The 21976-nt window shown below is 40.2% G+C and overlaps 1 protein-coding gene across 1 annotated transcript; it reads left to right on the forward strand.

The window, feature by feature from the left end:
* The first annotated feature begins 471 nt into the window (after positions 1-471).
* On the forward strand, positions 472-10052 carry CIMIP1 (ciliary microtubule inner protein 1). Its single transcript, XM_009684048.2, has 4 exons — positions 472-640; positions 1338-1419; positions 2560-2658; positions 5203-10052. The coding sequence occupies exons 1-4, from the start codon at positions 579-581 to the stop codon at positions 5356-5358; spliced, it is 399 nt and encodes a 132-aa protein (XP_009682343.2). The 5' UTR covers positions 472-578; the 3' UTR covers positions 5359-10052.
* The last annotated feature ends 11924 nt before the right edge of the window (positions 10053-21976 follow it).

Raw genomic sequence — 21976 nt, forward strand, 5'->3', positions numbered from 1 at the left:
AGAATCAGTAAAATCTTGAGTTTAGAAATGCACCTCTTCCACTGAAATAAGGCTAATTCCCCAAGCAAGAGCTCAGCTTTCTATCAAATTCATCCAAACATATATTCCTACTAATAGCTTTTTTTTTTTCAATCCAAGAAATTCCCTGTAACATCAGTGTACTACCTGAAAACGACCAGAAAACATAGAGTAAGAGCTTTTAGCTTTTCACCTGAGAAACACCAGTTAGTATATGACTCTAGCAGGGTTTCCCCTCAGGGCTGACGGGCACAGGGCACACACACGGGGATGAGAGGAGAATGGCGGTGCGAAGGTGCTCCTGCAGCTTGGAGGGGGGAAGACCGCTCGGCGACCGCCCGGTAGCCGTTGAGGCGCCGCCACGCGGACGCCGGCCGTTAGGCGCTCGCGCCTGCCCTTCCCGCCCTTTTGTAGGCGTTGCCTGCGCGCGCGCCGTCGCCTAGCAACGCCGCAAGCCGCTGGGGCTCGAGCTCGGCCTCGGGCCGCCGTCGCGTCCCATCCCGCGGCGTCGCGTCCTGCCGCGTCCGGCCCCGCGGCCCCGGCCGGGCCCCCGGCGGGACATGGCGTACCGGCGCACCAGCGCGGCCCCGCCGTGCAACTTCGTAGCGCAGGACAACACCTGGTAACGCCCCCGGCCCGCCCTTCACGCCCGCCGGCCAGGGCTGCCTCTCCCCGGGGCCCCTCTCTCAGCAGGGCTCAGGGCGAAGGAGTTTGCCCGTATATTCTTCCGTCTGTATTTGTGAAGCCTGGTGCTCCCCATACCGCGTGGGGCCCCTTCAAAAGGCATCTAACTAGCCTGACGCCTAATTGTTTTAATCTCCTCAAGTAGCCTAGCCCTGAATCACAGAGGCGAAGGTGCTGTGGCAGCTGCCGCTGCCCAAGCGCACTGGGGTTTCCCCGTACCCCAACCTCTGCGAGCAATGGGAAGCGGGGCCTAGGGCAAGGAGGGGGACAGTCATCGCATCAGGTATGAAAATGGCAAGTGGAATAGTAAAGGGAGTAACCAGCAGTTATATGAAAGCGTTTGGGGTTCCTGCTTCTCAAGTCTTTCAAAAAGGGTGTCATAGCAACTGTTACCTCTTCCAACCGCCAAATCTAACACAAGTGTAATCTGAGAAGAAGTGTGTTCAGGCTTACTGCTTCCAACCTATGGAAAATATTTCCTCATTATCTCTGAGTAAGACAGTCATGATCTTGCTGTTTTGAGGTAGAGGTCTGAAGCTTCATCCTAAAGGGCTTTGCTTTGGTGACATTAGTTGCTAGGTTTTGTTTAAATAAAAAAAAATTGCTAAATCTTTTCAAACGTCTCTCTGCTTCAGGAAAAAATACATTGCAAGTGAACTAGAAGCTGCAAGAAGATGGTCTCAGAAATGGGGATTTTTAACAACACCTCTTGAAGAGGTAAAATTGATTAGAATATAGCAACACATGAAATTTACTTGCATGTTTTACCTAGAATAATTAAATACAACTTTTGATTAAGCTATATTTTCTTATATCCCCATCTGGACACAAAATGAAGAAAACATGGAACTGCAGAAGAGCGCTGAGCATGCTTTAATAAGTTAGGTTCCCAGTTAACAAATGCAGTACTTTTAAGATGGCTTCAAAGTTCCAGTTTTCCCCTGAATAAAATATGGCAAGTAGTAATTTATATGCTATGCGTATTCTGATATATTTTTCTTGATAAACATAACTCCCAATGGTGTTAACAAGAACTAGATGCATATTGACAGGAAAATATTTCCCCTTTGTCTATCCATATGGTAGTTTAAAAATCAAGGGGAAAAGGTTCTAGCTAATTAAATTTTCAGTGGGGAAATTTACAGCAAACTAAAATATTTGGAAAGAGATGTCTGTTCTCAGTGATGTTTAGATATTAGAAGGTAGTAGCAAATAATATTACATTTGAAATCATGATTTTTTTTGCTAAACGGCAGATCAGTGCAGCCCCTGAATTAAATTATAAATACACTGGTTTCAGTGGGGCTTGAAGTGCTTAATCTGCTTTGGTAATTTTGCAAATCCCTCCAGGCATCCAAGTTAGTACCTTTGAATTCTTTGGTCCTCCAGGCTTCCCCATCCATCCACCCTGGATAGCCATGGTCAGTTAAGCATCCCACCCTTTGCACAGTGCTAACAGAGCTATAGCTAAAAAGTATGACAGACTCTAAATATTGTTTCTATAGGTGAATGTTTGTATTCGGCATGTATTAATCTTTGGTTTGTGGTCATATAAGATATATTTACAGTCCTTTATAGAACAGATGGCATAATTAGCTCAGCAATTAATATTGCTGAGTTGGAATAACTCAGCAATATTTAGCCTTTTAGAAATTGATTTAATTCTGAATTTTAGCTAAAACCTAGAAGTACGTTACAATGACTTCTAAATCACTACAATAAGTTGTCCTGTTTTATGTGGTAAGAACAGGGTGTTCATCAGATGCAACAGTGAAGGGAATGGTATAGATATCAGATATTAAAATGTTTTTCTAAGGATAGTATGTCAAATTTTTAATGTAAATGTTCTGGTTTTAGTTGATTGAAGATGAGAAGAAAGAAAAAACTAAGCCCAAGATACAGCTTCCAGAACATCTGCAGATTCGACCTGTGACACCCGTGGAAAAATATATTAAGGTTATAACAATAGATTTAAAAAATGCAATACAGTGGAATCTCTGTTCAGCAGCCACCCAAGCTCTAAAAATCAGTTGTCTAGTAGAGGTGGGCCTTTAACTGAAGGTCAAAGTGAATTATATGTGAAACCCAAGCGATGCTTTAAAAGGGTTCATTTAAACAAGGAATTGTACTTTGGATATGGTTTTTAGTTCACGGAGCTTCCACCATACACAATCATCTTTCTGTAAAGCACTTCTTCTACACACTCCTCTGTGATATCTAGTAACAGAACAGTCAGCTATACAGCTTAGTATAGAAGAGTGTTCACAGAACTTTTTATGACTGTTCACCATCTCTCTCTCAAATATATACGTACACATCTTGCTTCAAGGCTTGAGAGATCTCTCAACTACTGGTAAATGATTTTTCCAGCTGCCTTTAAGGCTGTCATTTTTGTTGTAATTTAAACTCTCTTTAGTGGCACAAATTAGATTGGCCAGGAGAAGCCGGTTCTAATGAGCTGATTCATAACTGTTTGATTTTATAGTATGTGATTTACATTAAGAGTCTAAAAGTTGTACACAGACAACTGGAATGAGAGTGGAACGTGACCCATGGTTTGATTTATAAATGTCCAGTGTCAAAATCACCACTGAATAGCCATTGAACTATACAGGCAGTTAAATCACTGACATAGAGAGGAACCTATTCCGGAAGGAGGAAGCAGAATGTGGTTGCTACCAGAAAGGAAGGTTAGTCCACTTTGAGAAGGCTAAGGAAACAAAAGAGATTGGAAATTCCTACTTGGTGAACCTTCCTTCAAAGGATTCCAAGGCGAGGAAGTAATAAAACCTTTTACTGAGATTAAACTGAAACAAAAATGAAGAGCCTGTGATGAGTGTGGAAGAGAATGAAATGGTACTACTTCTCCCATTAGTGCTACTTGCTCTTCAGTTCTCTCACAAGCCTCAAATTTCAGTCAGTCATGTTTACCTCTACCTCGGCACAATCAGGATATATGAGTGTTACAAATCACGCAGCCAATCATCAGCTGCTAGACTAGCATGTGCAGCCTGGTGCATACTGAAACAGGGCTCAGAGTTGCAATTTAACCTCAGAATCGTTATTCACCAAGGAGGACAAGGGTTAGCTGTGATTTAGATCACCCTTTACAGATTCAGATTGAAATTTCTTAAGTCCTTATGCTGAAGTTTGTGCCTTTACGCACATTTACCTTCATGGCAACACTCATCATATCTGTTCTTCTGTCTAGGTTAGATTTATAATCATTTCTTCATTGTCCCTTCCCCCAGATGATAAGTGGGGCATGATTTCCTTCATTATCCTGCTCAGTGGGTGGCACTTTTGGCCATAAAAATTATCTTTTCAGAAGAACTGCTCCACCTAAATATCATAAACATTTTTTAATCTTGGCCAAAGAAGAAAGTGAAGCAACTCTGGCAAGAGAACTGAAACATTGTTCTCTTGCTGTGTATTTCTCTACTGAGTAAGTCCCCAGATGCTAAAGTGATACAACATGCCCAATTGAGATGATTCAGCCAAAGTAAGCACAGCAGTCAGTGAACAGAGGCCGTTGGCTTTTGTTTTGTTTCCTTTTTAGCTAGATTAGTTGCAGATTAACTTGATGCTTACCCATCTTTTAAAGCAGAAAGTGGAATGGATAAACAGTCCTTGATGCAAAAGCCAGCTTGGTCAGTAATATCTTTAGCATTTGGCCTCAGAACTATTATTCCATAGCTGTGTCACTACCAAATACATTGCAGCCAATATAAAATGCCTATTACTCTTGTTCAGAGAAGTTATCTAGATTAAAAATCATTATTATTCTGTAAGAAAAAAGTTAAAACTGAAGCTTAGATTCTTCTCCTAATAATGTAAAGCATGTAAAGCTCTTAGAAATGTATTGAACAAAACTATAGATGAGCAACCATAAACCAGATGTACTGAAAACCTTAACAACTTGCAAAAGTGCTGTTTTCTCTCTTTACTTACTTTTCCTCAGAGTAAAAACTAAATATAACAACATATACTACCAAATAATAACAGTTAGAGAATAAATTGCCTACTTCTCCTTTAATTTTCTGATTAGCTTTCTGTCGCTTTAATTTGCTGCTATTCATGCTGATTTAGTCACTAAAAGACTTTTTTTTTTTTTTTTTTAAAGAAGTGGTAAAATAAGTCAGTTACTACTGACTTATTTTTACTACTTTAGTTATTTCCCTGTGTCTTGCTAATAGAATAGGCCCTAAATTATTCTAAAGGCTTTTTAAATTATAAACCATCCCATATTGGGCTGGTTCCCATCCCATATTGGGATGGTTTATGGGCAAATCTTTGGCAAACGGGCAATCTTTCAAAGTTCTTATTTCCTTCTGTTAACGTCAGTGTGTGTTCAGGATATTAATTCATCAGATTAGATTGCATTTAAAACGCCTATTTTTAACACTACAGTGTGAAAGAGGATGTTGCATGACAGCATGACAGAAATTAATGTCAAAAGACTTTTTGATCACCAAATCCTATGTATTACTTTTATCCTAGGTGAATCCATCTCCTCCAGTACCTAAAACAACCCAGGGTTTTATCGGTTGGAGATCAGCTGTTCCTGAATTGGAACTTGAACATGGCTTTCAAATCCAAAGCTGCAAAGGTACCTTTTTCAAGGATCTGAAGTGGCCATGTGAGCCCTCTGATTGACTCTAAGAAATAACAGTTAGGCACATAGATACGTATAGTTAAGTCATAATTATTAAATATATTGTCTTTTGCATTGTGCATGCTTTACAGGTACTTTGTGTAATTATACCAATGTGTAATTGGGTAGATCCCAATGGAGCTGCTTGATCAGTATAAATAAAACACACAGATGCTGTTTAGCAAAAGGTGGAGAAGTCACTTTCAAAAATCAGTTTTGTTATCAAAACAGTTTTGTGATTGTTCAATTCAATGATCAGCATGCAAACTTCTAAGCATGTTTCTATAGGTAAAAATATGATGCAAAATATTTAGAATGCTAGGAATATATCAGAAATGTTTACACCCACCAGAACTGGTGAAAGACTCAGAAACAGACTGTTAAAATCCTTAAAGTAAGTTGATTTAAAAAAAAAAAAACTAAGTTGGCCTACTACAAGTATTTTCCTCCACTGAAAACTTCTAAATCCATCCATCTTCATACACCATTTAATGCATATTTTACGTAAAAATACAATGTGTTTGATCAAATCATTTGTAATGGCAAACTCATTTTCACAAATATTTGTGTAGAAATCAAAAAAAGACAAAAACAATACCAGTGGCTTGTTGAGTAACCTACCAGGTATCCTTGAGGCTATCAAGCTACTCACTCGTTGATTGAAAGATTTGTCACATGGCATTTATAGCTAGGAAGCTTGTGGAATCTCACCCATATCCTGTTTTCAGACATACAGCATTGCACCACATAGCTCATTGCAATATAACGTAGAGAGGCTTAAAATTAAATACATTTCAGTGCTCTACAAATGAGGTCCTTAATAGCAGGTGACCGTTGAAGTTTTCATTAAAGTCAATCAAAATATCAACAGAATAAGCACTGGATCAGTGTTGTTTCTCAGTCTCAGACAAATCTACATGAATTGGTGCCTCCTGTCAGTGATGAGGAATCCCAGATTTTTAATATACAATAGGCACATACTTCCCTTGGTTATTAGTAGAGAAGATTATAGAGACTCATTATTACGTTAGCAAAGCAAGCAGAGATAAGCGTGATGGCGTTAACAGCTAAGGACATGAATATCCGTTCAGGTGAAATGGATGATGTGACATAATGCTGACAACTACCTCATTTATTTCTGAAATCTGAAGTACTAGCTCTCTTATGCTCTCAGCACTGCAGTATTGCAAGCTACATTTTACATTAGGCATACCTGTTAACAGTAGGGGTTGCACTGGGAGTTATTGGTATAGATACCTCAGTGCTGTCGAGTAGTCCCACGCTTCGTTACCTATCCAAAGATTTGCCAGGACTTCTGGAAATTCAGAAGTCGTAGCTCATTTAGCTGTAGCAACTATTTGCAGGTTCCATAGTTCTAGTTAGCTAACATGTTTAACCTAGAACATTTTTAAACAAATAGCCTCCAAGAAATCAACACAGGCAGTTCCTTACTACTCCTTTACTTAAGGGAGAAAGACTTTCCTCTCTTAAGTTTGCTGCAAGATCTCTGTTGTGTTCTGCAGCTATCAACGTCTACTTCCTGAGTCAGCAATAAATCCCTAGCTTTCATAGCAGTAGGTCAGCTGCTAGTGTTTGTTCTTTCTTTCTTCCCAAGAAATGACTCACAATGATCGACATCCCACTTTTTTTTTTAAACATCCAGTTCCAAATGCCCACAAAATAATATTTTACTTTTTCCATATTCTTTACAAATAACAGAAGTGACTCATATCCTTTGGAAAGATCACCCAAGAATGAGAATACATAGCAGAAGTAACTTTAGACACTTCTGTTACTTAAAAAACAGAATAAAGAATAACTTGGAATCAGACTCTGGAAATTTAAACTAAATTGCAATTTAGCTACTCACTATAACATGTTTAAACTGTTCATTGCACAAACAAGATAATTGTAAAAACAGTATTTTAAGTCAGGGTGCTTTCTTGTTGTTGCTGGATTTCTATCTCTGTTTTATCACATGGTTCAACTTATTTTAAGATCAGGTATAGATCCTTTATTCTTGTCCGATTTAAACAGGTAGAGTAAAGATTTATCTGAGTAGCAACAAAATCAGTGAATTCAGGAACTACTGTAAAAAGGCTAAATGAAAAGGGAAGCTTCAGGACCACTGTTTTTATTTTACTTTAGAAATGTTACATAGAAGAACCAAAGCTGGCATCCAATATCCAGGAGATGTTTATATGAAGCAAAATTCACATCCATGAGTCATGGTTTGATTTTCAAAAGTCAAAACAAGCTCTTTGTCCGCCATCTACAGTTAGGCATTTCTGAAGCTTATGCCCAATGCCTGAATATTAACTATGTACCAACAGTAAGGGTTTTTTATTATCATTATTATACTTTCCATCATTTAAGGTACATTTACCTCAGGAGATACTTTGATATAGCCTAAATTTGGAATGTGTAAGGTATATTGTCTAAAATTTGAACTACTTCCTCTAGCATAACTGCATTAATTGCTTGTGTAAGAGAACACGTGAAACTACAAACCTGTTTTCTTGTCCCAAAACTTTCAGTTTGACCTTTTCTACCTCAAAAATTTGTGTAGCTGTTGTGAATTTGCAACTGCTAAAGGACTGCCCAATCAATTGCCCCAACCGTGAATCCCAAAAGGACAGTGCAGAATTATTAAATTGCTTTATGTTTCAAATCTGGAAATTAACCTATTTACTGGAGCCAAGTTGGGCACATAAATGTCACTGCACACTGTAAAAGAGCACACTATCTCTAAGGTCAGGACAGTGTTAGTAAACTCAGTGCACACACTGGGGAAATGCTTCAAAAAAATGAAATCACTTCATAAATGCAGCAAAAGTCCAGACAATTGCAATTCTATATACATTTCTTTGGCCTACACTTCTGTACAAGTCAGAGCAGAATGGGATGTTTCTAAACATAAAGCTCTGCTGTTTATTTTTAACCAAAATTTGAAAGTAGGATGAGCTGTATTTAGATGTGTTCTATGTGTCAATCTAAGTTTCATTTTGTATGATCTTTCATAAAGCTTTTAGTGGTCTAAGGATCACAATAGCAAAGTGATATATCAATTTCTTCCTTAGCTAAGTTGTTTCAGATAACTGAAGTCATCCTGCCTTTTGACTGTTGTTTGTAGAACAACGAGTTCTTTCGTAGTAGACTCAGTTTTAAACAGGAACCATGGGTGAAGCTTTCAGAATTTCATCAGCAAAAGTCTTACTGTATTTGATAACATTCTCCACAGCAAGACATGAAAACGCATGTCATCCATCTTTTGCCACAGTGGGTGTGTGCCTGTATATATTTTTCCGGAAGCATGACGAAATAATAGTAGAGGTTTACAGAACAATTGGTTTTAAATTGAACGAGTATGAAATCAGAATTATCTTGCTCACAAGCACTTGCTTGATTTGTAAACAACAAAATTAAGTGGCAAAAACCTGCTGCATTTTTCTTCACATTGTGTTCCTTTCTGTGCTGTTAGAACTGACATAGAACTGGCACTTGCTATTTGTAATTTCACTAATACAAGATGTTTTACAGGGGGCTCAGACTTGAAAGATTGTTATTGAAAACACATTTTGCATCAGAGAATAAAGTTTTTTGATTAGATCGTACTGAAGTGGTGATTCTGAGTAAGCAGCACTACTGAAATTGCAGTCACCACGCAAGTGTTGATATATGTTTTGAGAAAGGCAAAATGAAAAGCAACCACTGCATGTGCATAGCCAATTGATTTAACTACTGTAAGAAGTGGCCACTTAGAGAATAAATCTCACCACTATTCTACAGGAGACATTTCTATAAAGTTACATGCTGTGACTGTCCTAATGGATACCCATTGGAGTCTTAATATTGTGCAAAATACACTGTCTCCCCGTTTCCTGCTTTTGTCTACTCTGCCCAGTCTGAAGCAACTTTCACACTGAGATCACTTGTCATACAAGACAGAGGAGATAGTAATAATAACAAAAATCCTATTTTGGTGACCTAAGACTCCCCACTCACTCCCCAATTCTCTCGGTAGTGCAGGATCCTTTGTGGTTTCTTCCATGTTCTACAAAGTACCAAAGCAACAAACGCTAGTCTAACGTAGTCATTGGCAACCAGACCAGAAATCTGTACTCCCATGAAGAACCCTGTCTGGGTCATTTCTTGCATTAGGTTCCTAAATATGTTGTGTTTAGCTCCCCTTGAAATGGTAAGCGTCAGTGTACCAAGACTGATAAAGGCCCACTAACAGACTATTATCTCCTTCCCGACTCCTGTGGTTTTCACATCCCAACAAATTGTTATTTAACTAGTTGAAAGCATGTCAAACTCTTTCATAGGACCATAGCGTAATAAATTGAACTGTACTATAAAATGATACTGTTGCGTTTTGAAACTATCCAAGTTTCCAGTGAGCAAAACATCAGCCCTTCACTCTTCTCCATCATACATGGGAAAGACCAGCAGCTAAGCCATATCAGGAAATAAATTAAAAACAAAACTAGAAACCCCATGAGAACAATACACATGGCTAAGATCTGATTCATGTTGCACCAGTGAACCATAACCCAGGAAAGGGTCATTATTTTAGTCAGAAGAACTGGAGATAGTATTGACCTTAGGGTTTCAGTCTGCCTACGCAGGCCTCAAGCCTTGTTCTGTAACACAAAGACAAGTCCAAGAGATTAAAAGAATGCTTTTTCCCAAATGTCTCCATGGTGGATTTATTTCCAGAAAGGTTTCTAACTGGAAATTCTCTGGTATAACCTGAACAGTACCACAGGGCAGCTTTTCATCTCAGTGCAGAAAGACTATAATGCTGCCACATATAAAGTGGGACATGCTTATCAGTCTGAGCACTGGGTTTTACTGGCTCTGTCAGAGCATGAAAAGCCCAGAACAATCACAAGATCATGGTAAGCCACTGGACGCCTACCACCAGTCTTGCAGAGAAACCAGTAGTGGAATTCACGACAAGTATTTTAAAACACCTGTCTTTTCCTTTGCATTATCCACAAAGTGCCATGGCTTAGAGATTGCTACCATGCAACACTGTAGCTTATGGACAGCAATGTCAGCTTTCAGGGAGGCAGTTTACCAGATGTTCAGAAGAGGAGAATCAGATGGGATCAGACATAAAGGTAAACACAGCAGGTTAATTTTAATTCCTAATCACTTAAACAAATGCAGCTGTATTTACCATAACATGCAAAGTTCCAGCTGGACATGTGATGCAGCATATCCTTCAGAACATCCTCTCTTCAGATGGCTGCAAAACAGGTTAGCAAAAAGCATTATGTCTGGTCCCAATGGAAGATTTTTCCAGCCTTTAATGCCTTAGTTATTCTTAAATCAGTACATTGATCTCAAAAGTAACATTAGGCAGCCCCAGTAAACCTTCTACAAGTACAAAAAAAAAAAAAAAAAAAACTGTGTTTAGCAACAGCATAGAAAATTATAGAACAAAGGCTGGTTGTTACTTTTTAGTGCATTTTCTTTAGAGATGAGAGCATCTGAAAAATCTGAACCTGGAATAAGCACACTTTCTACTCTTAGGAAATGCATAATAGAGGTTACATCTTACGGAAGAGATGTGCCAGGTGCATTATAGTACAATACATTAAAATATCCTTATTTTGGAGAGAATCTCTAAGGATAATTACCTGTCATATCTTTTAAGTTTGTTACTCCTGACTTGCATCAGTAACAAAAAGCTCAAGATTTTAAGGATAGCTGAAGAAAAGGTAATCACTCAAAAGTGGGGATTTTTTTTCCTTTCAGTCAATACTAAATATTAAGTTCTCCATTCCGTGGTTACAAACTCAGAAAATTCTGTCCAAGTTCTTGCTTCATTTTCCCACAATTTAAAAATGTCAAGTCCACAACAAGCAAAACATTTCAGCAGAGAATAGTTTCACAAATGCCACTGTCATTATTCAATTTTAAATGAAATTTAAATTTATAATACTAGCTCCATGTTTTAGAATAACCAGCAGAAAAAAACATGATACAAGCGTAAGTTGATACTGCCACAGGCAAAGAGATAAAATGGATGGTTACGTGAAATTTCTTCCAATCCAACCTTCCTATGACTAAGGTAGAGAAGACAGCATCTCAGGTTGCCTCACGTTTCTTAGGCATTCTCAGTGTTGCAATAAAAACCGTACTGAAGCAGAATCTGAAGCTCCACGACACCCCAGCCTTTGAGTATTTGGATGCTGATCCAAACTTTGGACCAGGCACAGGCCAGAACCAAGTCTACCCAACTGAAGGTGCTTATCCTTGCTCTGAACCCTTTAAGTCAAAGGATCTTTAAAGCCTAAAGCAAAGATTTTCTACAACTCTGTCGGTGGAATTCAGTGACTAATGCTGAACTGAGCTCAATGGCCATTGCATGAATATTGCAAGAATAAGGTAAGCTACTATTTTCACATTTGTATTTATTTTAACTGTTTTGGAATAGAGAGAAGAAAAGGGATCACATCAGCACACCTGGAGTCCAGGAACTGAGGGAAAAAAATTGACATAGTCTTGCATTTATGATTTGTGAGCCAGCTCCCCAGGTCTCTGTTCCCAGCCCTACCTTTTATTTATCATATGGTAACTTTATGCAGCCTGTTTCAGTGTAGGTGCACAGCACAATTATATAGCTATACTGAAGTCTGGCTGAAGCTTAGAAGTGATGAGTCAGTACAACATGTTTGCATTGGTTTAAACCATACCTTTTGGTCCCAGGGTGTGTATGTTAGCCCACAATTGACTTAACTTGAATTTGGCCCCTTCCTTCATATTTTTCCCTCGTACTTCATCTACTTCGCAAAAGAAGCTGTGCTTGAAATAACTGAGATCTTCAAAGTACAAAAATAGATGTAACTATGAAACAGACATAATTCCCTCTCTTCCCCCTAGTCTTACACTGTTATGTAGCTCCGCTGACACCAACTATACAGGGTGGAATTAACTGGAGGATCAGGCCTTACTGATAACAGGTTCAGATTAAACATGGCTGAGCAGGACTCCTTTAAAGAAATGTTTTTAACAGCTCAGAAAAATATTTTTTAGAGTTCCAGTGTAGGGATTATAGAGGTAGGCATTCCCTCTCTGTTTCCTTGATAAAAGCTCTTTATTCAACCCCTCTTTCTGAATCTGCTTTCCAGAAAGATCATCACTGCAGAGAACAGCCTTGCAGCGAAACAAGAGATGGCAGTCTTCGCCCCCCTCCCTGCACACACACACTTCTCTCTTACTTTTCCTGAATGATGCCTCCAGGCTGCCGTGCGACACCCAACTAATCTGTCCTGCTGAGCGCGCCACACAGCCCTGTGCTCCAGCCTGACCTAAACCTGACAATGCCTTCTCACTTCCCGCAAGCTGAAAAGAGCCCTCCCTTCCTCTGCTGAAGTGAGAGACGGTTAATGCTTTTATTCCTCACAGGGGAGCAAGATGAACCCAGCTATGCTAGTGAATCTCCTTTGCTTGCTGACATGCGTCAGACACAACATTCTCATCCTTAAAAATTGGAGCAAAAACAAAATCTAAACAAGAACCCAAAAAAAACCAGTGAGCTACAGTCCCTGTCTGGAGAAATTAAACAGCCATTATTCTCTTATTGCCAGAGCAGTCATGTCCTTTGTTCAAATGAAAGCTGTAGTAGTGTCTTGTGCTCCCCATCATGCACTGCACAGTTTCCATTTAGCATTATACTTGCTTGATGAACAAAAGGCACATATTTACAGTCTCTTAGCAGAAGCAAAGCTCTAGCGACTGAGTAGTGTCACCGTGGCAGGGCTTACAGGCTGCAGAAAGGGACACAGGTTGCTGGTTCACCCGACTAGAGGGAGAGCGCCCAGCTCATTTCCTCCCGGACTCTAGTCACAGACAAAGCGGGGCGTTAGCTGCAACAACATCAGGACAACAAAACAGCCCTTCTTGCCTCAACCCAAGCGCTGTGAAGGCAGGCTGGCTGCGGTGCTTCTGTCAAGGGAGAAATCAGGGTGCGCGCGCGGCAGCAGTGCTGCTGGGTCAGCCATCCCGAAGAGGGAGAGCGCTGACACTGTGGCACGGAGCACTAGGAGATGGGCCCTGAACTTCAAGGTAGCAAAATCCACTTTAGACTGCACTTCACTTCAGACTGCACTGTGCCCCAGCTCTGACCAGGGCATAGCGCCAGGATAAAGGGAGCACATTGCAGGAGAAAATAGACAATAACTTGGCTCCCAGGGAGCACTGCTGACGTTTGCACTCCCAGAAGCTATGTCTTTAATCATTTTTGAGTCACTTGTATGCAGACGAGAAAAGGCCAATTTCACCAGCTCCTGCCATGGCTCTGAGCAAAATAGGTTTCTCTCATTGTGTTTGTTTGTCCTCCTATTTGTTTAAGGTAGGAGGCTGCTGAGCAAATAAGCGTTTTAATGGGATTGCCACTAGCAAACGGACAGCTCAGGATTAACTCCTTCACCTTGGGTCAGTACTATTAGCTTGAATGGGAACCATCTTTTTCATTCTGGGCAAATCACAATTAAAATGTCCCTGATGTATTTCCTAACGAATTTGTGCAGTATTTTACACTTAAAGAACTCAAGAAGGAGGAAAAAAGGATTCCCTAAATCTGCTGTTCTTTCTCCTTTCATTTGCATCCTTGGGGTCACTGCTAATTAGTCATTAACTGTCAATAATGATAAGCTGGTTCTGCTTGTTTGGTTTTCTGCTGGGGAGTCAAACTGCCCCTCCACTGCCGTGTGCATCTATCAGCTTACTGGCTCTGCTGGAGTTAACAGTTTGTTGGGGTTTTGTGGCACACAGAAGGCACCAATTTATATAAACATGGCAATTACTTTGAGTGTATTTTATATTCATGTGTATTTGGCTGCATTTCTATAGCTGTTTTGGAGCTGAGCAACACACATGCAGATACAATAGTCATGGATGTTATAAAAGTAACATGTTGAGAGATGGTCTTCAAACCTAGTCAGCCAAATCTCTTGCTATTCTGAAGGCCTACTGAAGATTTTCACAGTCATTTGGTCAAATTCATTTTTTTAATAGGAAAAAATAGGTAAATATGCACTGTTGCCTCATATGCCTGTGCCTTTTGAGTAACTCCAGTAAGACCAGGTGTCAGGCAGTTTACAGAGTTTGTCCTATAGCTCAGGTTCAAAGAGGTTGTGCATCTGGTCTCACCTAAACCTGGTCTCACCTGGACACCTGACATAAAATATCTGTTATCAGACCTATTATCTGGCAGAGCTGAACTGGATTGTGCACTTCCCCCACCACTTTGCTTCTAAATTTAGATTTCAACTGACCCGCAGATCTTCTAATAAAGTTACCACTTCAGGCAGGACCATATCTGTCCAAAAGTGGTAGGAATAGATTTACAGCTGGGTTTAATCATAAATACTCCTTAAAAAAGCCTAGATATCAGTTGGCCCAGAGTCTACCAGACTAGAATAGTGTAAGAGGACAGGGAGCCAGTAACATGAGAGTGCAAGGCAGAAGAGGCTGCTTTAGAAAAGGCCTGCAAACAGGTAAAATAAATAGTTTAAAAATAAATTCTTTCTAATTGGATGAGACATCATAAAATATGAACGCTCATAAGGCTGTAATTCCATCTCAGGTTTCTCACGACACTAACCAAACAAGCAAGCTTCATTTTCCCTCCTGATGACAACTACAGACTTCTCCAAAGAATTACAGCTTTATTATGCATAATTGGGCTCTATACAATTTCATCAACTGTTTTTCTTTATTGTCCCTTCTAATTATGCACTCATATACCTGTCATTTATTAGAATATATAAGTCATGCCCAAAGAACCGCACACAAGACACATGCACATTTCCTAAGCAAAGAGAACAGAAAAATCAGGTTCTTCAGGAATTTACTTCCTCCCCTGTCGTACTCTGGATTTCCAAACTCTGTCTGAATTTCTGATAGTTACACAGGCACTAATTACCTGTAATCCTTAAAGTATCAACACCTTTAAAGGGTTTCAATTTCCTAAGAAAATAAGGCCAGCTCCCCAAAAGTCTTCAGGCTTTTAACATCCCATTGATGTTGATACCGGCATCACAGTAATTCAATTAGTTGCTTGATTCTGGCTCAGAAAGACTAAGGTCCATGATGTTTGATATTTACCCTGGTTAATTTTAAAATTCTCTGGCCGTGATTCAGGACTGCAGTCCTGCACATTAGGTCCTCTAAATGATACCCTACAGGGTATCATTTACAGCCTGTGTTCTCTCACAAAGCTGCAGTAGGTGCTTAGGTAACAAGATCTTAACTTTGGACTCTGAAGTCCATTATCTGAAATTAGTCAGTGTGGGTAAACCCTTCCCGACAAGATACCAGTGAAGACAGCGCATCAAACTTGTACCTCCTGAACCCACAGTTACTGTGCTGACCACTCACCCTTCCCCTCAAGAACATCAGTGTAGAAGAAAACCAGGCAGAAAACTTCAAATGCTTTTCTCAGCAAGTCTCCACTTACTGAGAGAATAGAATTAATCTCATCTGTACATCATATCTGCAAAGTGTCAAAATACCCCGTCATCCGGAGGGATTTACATGCAGTATAGAGAGAATGCAATGCTTGCAACTGTCTCACTCCTCTCTCAAACAATGAAGAGACTTGACAGGCCACATAATGGACGTTTTATTTGTTTGTGGTATTGATTTATTAATTTGTTACATGCTAATCATTAATCAGTATCTGGTGTGCAGACAGTACAAAAGGTCGTACAATCAGGCATCCAGCTTATTAACCACTGGTCTGCCATTGCTTCTCCAGAGCTTACAGAGAAGCCCCAGTTGGTTAAAACACCAAATGGGTAAAGGAATTCCACCCCAAGCTGAGGAAGGAGATGTTTCTTAAACTAAATGCCAACATTGTTTTGCACTCTTTAGGTTGAGCCCGACCTTGAATGCACACTTAACTAAATCAGGGAGAGCTTGGCATATGTCCCTAGGGTCAGAATCTGGCTAATCAAACATGCGCAGAACACATTTGGCTCATTATACATGTGCATCCTAAATCTACGTTCAGCAGCAAGGGAATGGAAAGACAATCTGATGGTAAAGACACTGGAATTGGACTTTAAAGATCAAGATGCAATTCCACAGACTCCCAGGGCGACTTCGGCCACAACAGTCAGTCTCTCCTGCCTTGGTTCCCATCTGTAAAAAGCAAAATAATCGCTCCTCGTTTTCTCTTTAAGTTATCTTTTTAATTTAGTCTCTGAGTTCTTTGCAGTAGCTTTGCTTGCTCAAAATACGGCCAGCACCCACTATACAATTTCTTGGTAGGACAATTTTGTGCAAACTTATCAAAAGAAAAGTAACATAAAATATTCACTGATGAGGTAAGATGACCAGCACAGAGTGCCAAACAGCTGTAATCTGTGGGAGGGTTATTTCTCTTTGCCATAAGTGCAATCTATTTTTCAAGATAGAAGTTATTCCCTTTCATAGAACAGTGAACGCAGCATCTGCAGACAAGTTGCCTTCAAACCAGTACATTTTTCAAAGGCTCCTAGGAGTTTGTGACACTAAATAGAAGTTGTCACATCTTAATGACAAATACTAGTTCTAGCCTGCTTGATTAACATAATTTGTTTCTTCATTGGATATTTTATTCCAGATGAGCTGCTTTTCATCTATGCTTTCTGGGGGAAAAAATATGCATTCTGACATGCAATTCTAATGTGCCCTCTGCAATGACCTCTTATCTCTAAAACTTTTCATTCTCACCTCCCATTCTCTTCAGTGCATGAAATAAGCTCTAGCAGCAGCTATTGGCCAAGAGCCTCATACACTGGACACCCGCCAAGGCTTTTGGGGTGTTTAGCATGGACAAAAGGTCTACTCCTATGACACAGACATTTAAATTTAGCGCTAAACTGGTGGAAAAAAAAGAAAAAAAATGTAAAATGTCACTTTATGACAGGCAGAAAATTGGAATTCATTCCCCTGAGAATTAAATGGACTTTTGTGCTTCTAGTCACTAACTATGACGAGGTTAACATTTTTCAGTTTAATGACTAAGGACATTAAGTGTGCATGTGAATAAGGAATAAAATTACTAGAGGGCACATTACTAGCTAAGCACATGACAACAGCCCAAACTGACAACAGAACTCCAAGTACGCACATTCTAACACTGACCATTTGCCACGGAGAACCAACGGAGAACAGAAAGTATGCAGAGGTCATCCCTCTTTCATTGTTATTGTTAAAACTGTAAGCAAACGCAGGAAGATGTACTTCTCTGCATGCGGGTAGGGTGCCTGTCAAAGCTCATGTTTCCAGTATCCCAGACAGCGACACTGAACTGGGCAGTATGTTAACAGGAGGCCAGAAAAGCCTGAAGAGACCCCCAGAACAGCAAAAATCCCAAGTATCTCTCATATTTCCCCAAGGATTCTTCCACCACTCCATATGCATGGCTCAAGTCTGATAAAACACAAGCATTAGGATTTGAGATGAAGTTACCATTCATGACTTGCCTTAGCTTCTGTCCTCCCCAGTTCATTTTTCCCTCTAGCTCCTTAGACCCTTAACTCAACTACTGCAGAGATAACCCAGAGAGTCCTGGCTTCCAAACACAAATGATTTGCCTAGATTTCTGTCTAATATAGCACCAAGCCAGGAAGAGTCAAAGGAAAAAAGAAGTCTATGTTATTGATATGCCCTGAGTATTAAGATACTGCAAAACATCAAATATTGGGAATCTTTCTGGATATAAATGAAATTGAGGCAGTAGAAGATATGACAGGAAGAAAGATTACATTTTCAAGTATCTAATCTGTTCTGTGAAAAGTTTGAGAAAGCATTTTTAAACAGGAATGGTTAATATATTATAAGAAAGAAGGAAGCAGTGAGCATATCAGACTTCAGTGCAGAAAAAGAGCTCTCTCTCTGTTATTTCTGCCTTTAACTGGGTTTCAAAAGCTATTTGGCCACAACTGAGAAAAAATGCAAAACTCACAGTTTAGGGGACAGATGAAACATTTTAGAGAGGAAGATGGGCATTAAAGCTAAAAGGAAGGAAAGAAAACCAGAAGAGAAAACAAGTACTTTCAGAACCACAGACTCTACCTCCAGGTTGGCAAACACACGAAAGATTCACCAGTCGCTCCTAACTGTGCTGTGGCCCTGCAGCATGCTCCTTAGGCTGAAATAACGCATTTTTCAATATTTTTCAGGAAGTCTAGCTATATAAAGGCAGTGTGATGGACTATCAGGCAGCTCACTTGCAGTTCATGTTTCCTGTAACATCAAAAGCTAGATTCTTCTCAATTCATCCACAGTTAGCAGACACCCATCTCATAGGCCTTGAAGAATTTCTGCCTGGTCAAACCAGCTTGAAAGGATTCCTTATTGATTTTACGTGGATAGACAAGGCCTGACTATCCTTCTATTTCATACTGAGGTGGCTGTATTCCCTCCTTCTTCCCCTTTGCTTTACTTGGTTTGCTCCCAGAATGAAGTAGAACTGTATTTGGAGATCTTAAAGGAGAAAGATCATACCATAAACCCCAGATTTCATTTACAAGCCAATTCACAGATTGGTAATGTTGAACAGAACCTCTTTAGCAGGGCCAACGGTTTCCCACCCATGCAGTGAGCACAGCCATAGAGCAGAGCTCTGTAAGGAAGGAGGCATCGAGACAGGTATTCACCTTAGGCAAGGCCTCCCCCCAGTGCTGCCTGTGCCCTTTCGCCATGCTCTGATCTGTATTCCACACTGCTCTCACTCCGACTGGAGCCTCTGATTACTTTTTGTCCCTGACCTCATTACCTCAACGCTTCTCTACAATAAACTGCATAAGCCACTTATCAGCCTGTAATCCTGATATAGCCAGATCATTTTGAATGAGTTTGTTTTGTTCCTCTGTCCCCTACCCTCCTACCCCTCCAGCTTGCCCAGCCTTTATGTCATCAGCATGCTTAAGTCACTTTTGAATTTACATCCTGCTCAAGGTCATTGCACTGACTTTATATATATTTTTCCATACAGCACACCAATGCTTTAACTCTCATCTGATTTATTTATCCTGCTTATTATCAGAGACCAATTCAATCAATACAGGCTGGAATTCAAACACGCTCACACATTTGAATTCTGCATACAAATGCTTATCAAGAGATATATGATAACTGCTGTAGCACAGATCATTCCTCTAACACATGGCCCAGGTTACAAGAAGGAAGCTCATAGTGATGAATTTTTACACCTTGACTTTTCCTTGACCCCAATAGTTGTTTGGTTACTGGAAACCAAAGGAATTGAAATAGCTTCACAAATTCCATGGAAGAGGCTTGGACAAGCAGCCTCTGCCTTTCTTATCCCAAGCCAGCATGATCATATTTTAAGGTTGGCTTTCTGAGTTGACAGTTTCTTTATTAGCTTCTGAGCAAACAGGAATCCTAGCAAAACACTGTTAAACCATACCAGACAGTCATGTCAAGCAAGTCTTGCAAACAGAACAGTGTATGGAGAACTGGAACTTGAAGGAAAACCAAAAGCGCTAACCTCAATTGCAGCCTAGGTTAGGCATTAAACCAACCTAAACGGGATGCTGGAAGCATACTAGAAAGTGAATAGCTTTTGGCTTCCCTTTGCAAACCGCTATCCCTTCTAAATGTTAATGGTCAACACGATCCTTAGACAGGGTTTACAACATGGTCCTCTTTAAACAGAGTTGGCGGTTACAACTCAAGGAACACAGCAAATTTTAAAAAACTGAAGGCAGAGAAAGCCTGTGTACACAGGGTATGCTATAAACCGAGGCGGACTGTGCACACTGGACTGGAGCTTTCAGGGATGTGAGGCACAAAGATTGATTAATCAGAAAATTTCAGCGAGAGCCAAGAAGTTTGGGCAAAAGGAATCCATGGGGCTCTATACAACAAGACCTTGTAGCCGTTCAGTTAACTTTAATGCTAACAGAAGTCTATCATGCCAAGTAAAATGCAAAATGAGACATCAAATGCCCAGCATCATGAATTAAAGGGTCTCTAGGACTGGAAAGCAGATTTCTGCATAGCTGTCTATTCACCGCTAATTACATTTCCCAGCTGACATTCCGTTCTTTCCATTTCTCTGTTCTTTACCCTCCTCATTGTTCTTCCACACCGGATCCCTAACACAGCTCCTTTGTAACTATCTTTTATAGGCAACCACCCTCTTGTAACCATTCTTTTAAAGAAGTTTTTTCCCTTTGTCCTTATTGATACAAAGTCTTCTGTCACACCAGAGCTGCGCCACTTCACACCATTTGGAGACCTGACCTAGCATGTCAGGAATTAAACTGCAGCCTCGTTGAACTTTTCTCAACTTTGGCAGTGCTAAGCTTTACCCTTGCATCTTCCCTGACATACAGCTACATGCATCTCAGAAGTCTCTCTGAGATTTTAATATTTCACCATTAAGCTGCAGAGAATATTTTGGCTTCTGCATCAATATATTTCTGCTTGGTAAACCCCTGTTTGAATGCTGATTGTGTTTTGCATAAAATTAACTAAACTGCAGCCTTTCTATTTCATTGGTACTTTTTGTCTGCTTCCTCCATGAACAATATCAGGGAGATTGCAAGCTGACTACAATTCTCTTTCTGAAGCAAGAGAAAAACAGCATCTAAGAGCCCAATCAGCACAAGTTTCCTGATGTCTGTTGGGTTTCATAAACCGTATTGTACTCCGGCATTTAACAATTTCTGTTCATTTGATTCACTTTAAGAAATGAATGCAACAAAGAATTTCCACAGTGTTCTGCACTACTGTTGCCTATTGATAAATATGGAACAGGTACAACAACAAGCTTGCTCTTTTTTCTATTTAAAAATTCACTGAGCTAACAAGTTCCTCGTGCAATGCCAAAGTAATCACAGGTTTTTGCTGCTGAGTTTCAATATTCAGATTCCATAGGGAGGTCTGCTGCAGCTTGTATTTTACCAACAAGACTAGATCAAGGATGGCGTTAGGTTTCTAGGAGCATTAATACCACACTTGAACACTCGGAACTCTGCTCAGCTGCTCCCTGAGTCTGGAGGCACCCGCATCCACACAGGTACAGAAGTTCCATCAATAAACGGCACAGTTTGAAAGAAAGAACCTCTCTGCCTTCATTGACAAAAGCTTAACCTCTAACTTAATTCCACTGACTTCCAGGGCTACGAACCAGGAGCAGACAAGGATGTTTGCCATAGCCCAAAGCAGGGCACAGCTCTCGGCCCAGCAGGTCAGACGTGCATGTCGCGACAAGACACATCATGCTCCTGAGGGCCCTGACACACGAAGCAGCAAGAAGTCTGAAAATTAATGCTGCAACAGACACTGCAGTACTTCTACCCCTTTACAGACACGTCCCATCATCACTAGGAACGTCCTCCTAGCATCTCACGTTTAGCAACAGCGCCAAAACTTGCTCTACCGCAGCACCCACACGGGAGAAGCTTAGAAAGACAAAAACATAAGAGTTTGGTTGTAACACATATAAAATTAGAAACATTTTAGAGGAAGGGGAAGTGTTTGGAGAATATTTTACCAATGTTCAAAATTATCAAAGGCAACAGTTTAGAGACATCCAAGGCACTTCCTGGTCATGGTAACTCTCTTTCTAAATAGCAGGCA

Source organism: Struthio camelus, chromosome 18, assembly GCF_040807025.1.
Source record: "Struthio camelus isolate bStrCam1 chromosome 18, bStrCam1.hap1, whole genome shotgun sequence".
Lineage (NCBI taxonomy): Eukaryota > Metazoa > Chordata > Aves > Struthioniformes > Struthionidae > Struthio > Struthio camelus.

What these genes read in the sequence shown, in the direction of transcription:
- CIMIP1 (XM_009684048.2), top strand. Translation starts at nt 579, where the DNA reads ATGGCGTACCGGCGCACCAGCGCGGCCCCGCCGTGCAACTTCGTAGCG. An exon ending in GTAGCGCAGGACAACACCTG is followed by an intron (nt 641 to 1,337) that starts GTAACGCCCCCG and finishes TCTCTGCTTCAG; the next exon opens with GAAAAAATACATTGCAAGTG. An exon ending in TAACAACACCTCTTGAAGAG is followed by an intron (nt 1,420 to 2,559) that starts GTAAAATTGATT and finishes TTCTGGTTTTAG; the next exon opens with TTGATTGAAGATGAGAAGAA.